The following is a 5,886-nucleotide window of genomic DNA, read 5'->3' as shown; positions in this document are numbered from 1 at the left end:
TACGGTCAGATCTAATATGAAGAACTGAAAACAACCATAAGAACCATTCATACTGTCAGATCTAATATGAAGAACTGAATACTAAAGAGAAGAAGAGGTTGACCAGTACATATTCATGTAACTTTATTTTTCATTGGCAGATCAATAAAGTTTGCTTCAATGCAGTTATCCAAACACATTCATGATCAGTAACTAAAATAACTAATAAGCACATGTATTAATTTCATAAACTGTGTAACATAAAATAAAGTTGTAAAACACCCCCCCCCCCAAACTTGTGGTGAAAAGTGATCATCATATCTCATACATGTTAGGGGCGGAAGGTAGCCTAGTGGTTAGGGCATTGAGCTGCTAACCAAAAGGTTACTAGATCGAATCCCCGAGCTGACAAGGTAAAAATCTGTTGTTCTGACTCTGAGAAGTTAGTTAACCAGCTGTTCCTAGGCCATCATTGTAAATAAGAATTTGTTTATAACTGACTTGCCTAGTTCAATAGAGGTTCAATAAAAAAAGTGTCTACTAGCTCCTTCCCACAGAATACTGCAGAGGGACAACCTGGTCTCAGCAAAATGTATTATATTATACAAAATAAACATCCGTGCCACTCCATTTAGTATGTTTGATTACATTGGACTACCAATATAAACTGAACTAAAATATAAACTAAACATGTAAAGTGTTGGTTTCATGAGCTGAAATAAAAAAAATCCAGTAATGTTCCATCCACCTGACAGGTGTGGCATATCAAGACGCTGATAAAACAGCATTATCATTACACAGGTTTACCTTGTGCTGGGGACAATAAAAGGCCCCACAACACAATGTCACAGATGTCTCAAGTTCAGGGAATGTGCATTTCTCATGATGACTGCAGGAATGTCCACCATAGATGTTGCCAGAGAACTCAATATTTCTATCTCTACCATAAGCCACCTCTAACGTCCTTTTAGAGAATTTGGCAGTACATCCAACCGGCCTCACAACTGCAGATCACATGTAACCACAGCAGCCACCTCTTCACCTGCAGGATTGTCTGGGAGGGGGCTGAGTAGTATTTCTGTCTGTAATCAAGACCTTTTGTGGGGAAAAAACTCATGCTGATTGGCTGGGCCTGGCTCCCAAGTGGGGCTATGTCCTCCCAAGTCCCACCCATGCCTGAGCCCCTGCCCAGTCATGTGAAATCCATAGATTAGGGACTAATTTATTTCAATTGACTGATTTCCTTATACAAACTGTAAATATTTGAACTTGTTACATTTAGATTGTTGTTCAGTATAATACGACTTGCAGGACGTATCGTATGTTAAGAATTACAATTCGTATGTTATTTTATGCATTGTTATTCATACAATATGTTACAAACTTGTAATATGTATGATATGTTACGAATTCCAATTTGTTGTTGCTAACGTTAGCTAGGTTAGGGGTGAGGGGTTTAAGGTAGAGTTAAATGTGTTTAGGGGAAAGGTTAGCTAACATGCTGACATAGGTAAAAAGTAGTAAGAAGTTGCAAAGTTGCTAATTAGCTAAAATGCTAGTCCTTCTTGATGAGATTCAAACACGCAGCCTTTGGCTAGACGTTTGACTTACACGCCCACCCATCCACAGAGCAGGAGTAAGACTTCTCTCCTGTGTGTATACATTCGTGTGTTAAGTTGCTATGGTGAGAGAAACTAACCCAAAAGTCAGAGAAGACGTAAGCAGGCTTCTCTCATGCGCGTGTTCTCTGATCAACTTTTAGCTCAGTTGCTGTTTTGAAGCATTTTACACAAACAGAGCAGAGCACGTATATGTTGGTGTTTTTAAGGGATCCAGTCGAGAGAAACTCACCCCACAGTCAGAACAGGAATAAGGCTTTTCTCCTATATGTGTTCTCTGTTGAACTTTTAGCTCATTTTATGTTTTAAAACATTTTCCACAGTCAGAGCAGGAGTTAGGCTTCTCCCCTGTATGTATATGTTCATGTGATTTTAAGTGGGAAAGTTGAGAGAAACTAGTTCCACAGTCAGGGCAGAAGAAAGGCTTCTCTCCTGTGTGTGTTCTCTGATGAACTTTTAGCTGAGTTGATGTTTTAAAACGTTTTCCACAGTCAGAGCAGACGTAAGGCTTCTCTCCTGTGTGTATAAGTTGGTGTGTTTTTAAGGTGCCCAGACGAGAGAAACTCACACCACAGTCAGAGCAGAAGAAAGGCTTCTCTCCTGTATGTATAAGTTCATGTGTTTTTAAGTGGGAAAATTTAGAGAAACTAGTTCCACAGTCAGAGCAGTAATATGGCTTCTCTCCTGTGTGTGTTCTGTGGTGAACTTTTAGCTCAGTTGATGTTTTGAAGCATTTTCCACAATCAGAGCAGACGTAAGGCTTCTCTCCTGTGTGACTCTTCTGGTGAACTTTTAGCTGAGTTGATGTTTTAAAACGTTTTCCACAGTCAGAGCAGGAGTAAGGCTTCTCTCCGGTGTGTATAAGTTGGTGTGTTTTTAAGGTGCCCAGATGAGAGAAACTCGCCCCACAATCAGAGCAGAAGAAAGGCTTCTCTCCTGTGTGTGTTCTCTGGTGAACTTTTAGCTCATTTGATGTTTTAAAACATTTTCCACAGTCAGAGCAGTAATAAGGCTTCTCTCCTGTGTGTGTTCTCTGATGAACTTTTAGATGAGTTGATGTTGTGAAGCATTTTCCACAGTCAGAGCAGGAGTATGGCTTCTCCCCTGTATGTATACGTTCATGTGATTTTAAGTGGGAAAGTTGAGAGAAACTAGTTCCACAGTCAGGGCAGAAGAAAGGCTTCTCTCCTGTGTGTGTTCTCTGATGAACTTTTAGCTCATTTGATTTTTTAAAACATTTTCCACAGTCAGAGCAGGAATAAGGCTTTGCTCCTGTGTGTATACGGTGGTGTATTTTTAAGGTGCCCAAACGAGAGAAACTCGCCCCACAGTCAGAGCAGAAGAAAGGCTTCTCTCCTGTATGTATACGTTTATGTGTTTTTAAGTGTGACAATTTAGAGAAACTAGTTCCACAGTCAGAGCAGTAATATGGCTTCTCTCCTGTGTGTGTTCTCTGATGAACTTTTAGCTCAGTTGATGTTTTGAAGCATTTCCCACAGTCAGAGCAGAAGTAAGGCTTCTCTCCTGTGTGAATCTTCTGGTGAACTTTTAGCTCAGTTGATGTTTTAAAAAGGTTTCCACAGTCAGAGCAGACATAAGGCTTCTCTCCGGTGTGTATAAGTTGGTGTGTTTTTAAGGTGCCCAGATGAGAGAAACTTGCCCCACAATCAGAGCAGAAGAAAGGCTTCTCTCCTGTGTGTGTTCTCTGGTGAACTTTTTGCTCATTTGATGTTTTAAAACATTTTCCACAGTCAGAGCAGGAGTATGGCTTCTCCCCTGTATGTATACGTTCATGTGATTTTAAGTGGGAAAGTTGAGAGAAACTAGTTCCACAGTCAGGGCAGAAGAAAGGCTTCTCTCCTGTGTGTGTTCTCTGGTGAACTTTTAGCTGAGTTGATGTTTTGAAGCATTTTCCACAGTCAGAGCAGGAGTAAGGCTTCTCTCCTGTGTGTATACGTTGGTGTGTTTTTAGCTTTGAAAGAAATGGGAAAATCTCTTCACAATGTGGGCAGTGATGAGACCTCTTAGCTCTCTGATCTTCCTGCTGCTGCTCTCTGGATGTTGAGAATGTCTCAACATGGTCTCCTGTGTGAACAACAGAAAAAGCAGTCAGTTGGTGTGATATAAATGTTAACCAAATGTATTTTATGAATCCCTTTTTACATCAGTAGTTGTCACAAAGTGCTTAACCTGTCTGCTAGCGTCCCACCTCGACAACAGCCGGTGAAATTGCAGGGCGCCAAATTCAAAACAACAGAAATCCCATAATTAAAATTCCTCAAACATTCAAGAATTTAACACCATTTTTTACATCAGTAGTTGTCACAAAGTGCTTAACCTGTCTGGTTCAAATCCCATAATTAAAATTATTTTACACCATTTTAAAGATAAACATCTTGTAAATCCAGCCACAGTGTTAAATTTCAAATAGGCTTTACGGCGAAAGCACACCAAACGATTATGTTAGGTCAGCACCGAGGCACAGAAAACCATACAGCCATTTTCCAGCCAAGGAGAGGTCTCATAACAGTCAGAAATAGCGATTAAATTAATCACTAACCTTTGATGATCTTCATCAGATGGCACTCACAGGACTTCATGTTACACAATAAATGTGTGTTTTGTTCTAAAGTTAATCTTTATGTCCAAAAACCTAATTTGAAATTGGTGTGTTGTGTTCAGAAATGCATTGTCTCAAACAAACATCCGATTAAAGTAAAGAGAGCCACATCAAAAAACAGAAATACTCATCATAAACATTGATAAAAGATACAAGTGTTAAACATACAAATACAGATAAACTTCTCATTAATGCAACCGCTGTGTCAGATTTCAAAAAGGCTTTACGGCAAAAGCACACTCTGCGATTATGTTAGTTCAGCGACTCAACACAGAAACCCATACAGCCATTTTCCAACCAAGGAGAGCTTCACAAAAGTCAGAAATAGCGATTCAATTAATCACTATCCTTTGATGATCTTCATCTGGTGGCACTCCCAGGTCTCCATGTTAGACAACAAATTATCGTTTAGTTCGATAAAGTTCATCTTTATGTCCAAATACCTCCGTTTTGTTGGTGCGTTTATTTCAGAAATCTAAAAGACACAATCCGCACTCTCAACACCAAGACGAAAAGTTTGAAAAAAGTACAATTAACTATAATAGAAACATGTCAAATGATGTTTAAAATCAATCCTCAGGTTGCTTTTAATAATATTCAATAATATTTCAACCGGACTAAAGCTTTGTCAATTGAAAAAGGTAAACAAGAAATGCACGCTCCCGATCACGTGCTTGGTTCATGGATGGAAATTTCCACTGTCCTGTTATTGAAAGTGGTGTATCTCCCTCATTTTTCAGAGTAAAAGCCTGAAACTATTCCCAAAGACTGGTCACATGTTGAGGAAGACAGATTTCCACTGGGTCCTAAGTCTGGGCCACTCAATGACATTCAGAGACTTGTACTGAAGCCACTCCCACGTTGTCTTGGCTGTGTGCTTCGGGTCGTTGTCCTGTTGGAAGGTGAATCTTCACCCCAGTCTGAGGTCCCGAGTGCTCTCAAGTTGGTTTTCATAAAGGATCTCTCTATACTTTGCTACGTTCATCTGTCCCTTGATCCTGACTAATCACCCAGTCCCTGCCACTGAAAAACATCCCCACAGCATGCTGCTGCCACCACCATGCTTCACCGTAGGGTTGGTGCCAGGTTTGCTCCAGACATGACGCTTGGCATTCAGGCCAAAGAGTTCAATCTTGGTTTCATCAGACAGAGAATCTTGTTTCTCATGGTCAGAGTCATTTAGGTGCCTTTTGGCAAATTCCAAGCGGACAGTCATGTGCCTTTTACGGAGGAGTGGCTTCCGTCTGGGCACTCTACCATAAAGGCATGATTAGCGGAGTCCTGCAGAGATGGTTGTCCTTCTGGAAGATTCTCTCATCTCCATAGAGGAACTCTGGAGCTCTGACAGAGAAGAACCATCGGGTTCTTGGCCACCTCCCTGACCAAGGCCCTTCTCCCCCATTTGCTCAGTTTGGCCGGGTGGCCAGCTCTAGGAAGAGTCTTGGTGGTTCCAAACTTCTTCCATTGAAGAATAATGGAGGCCTCTGTGTTCTTGGGACCTTTAATGCTGCAGAAATGTTTTGGTACCTGTCTCCATATCTGTGCCGACACAATCCTGTCATGGAGCTCTACGGACAAATCCTTCCACCTCATGACTTGGTTTTAACTCTGACATGCAGTGTCAAATGTGGGACCTGACATAGACAGGTGTGTGCCTGTCCAAATCAT

At 41.0% G+C, this 5,886-nt stretch overlaps 1 protein-coding gene across 1 annotated transcript; it reads right to left on the bottom strand.

The window, feature by feature from the left end:
- Positions 1-106: 106 nt before the first annotated feature.
- Positions 107-3,753, bottom strand: LOC127923631 (zinc finger protein 658B-like; the record flags this gene model as incomplete). Its single annotated transcript, XM_052507633.1, has 1 exon — positions 107-3,753. A coding segment is annotated over one exon (1,857 nt), but the record flags the coding sequence as incomplete, so codon positions are not given.
- Between the last annotated feature and the right edge of the window lie 2,133 nt (positions 3,754-5,886).

The sequence above is a fragment of the Oncorhynchus keta genome, unplaced genomic scaffold (assembly GCF_023373465.1).
Source record: "Oncorhynchus keta strain PuntledgeMale-10-30-2019 unplaced genomic scaffold, Oket_V2 Un_contig_30247_pilon_pilon, whole genome shotgun sequence".
Lineage (NCBI taxonomy): Eukaryota > Metazoa > Chordata > Actinopteri > Salmoniformes > Salmonidae > Oncorhynchus > Oncorhynchus keta.
This window is presented reverse-complemented; position numbering and strand designations above follow the sequence as displayed.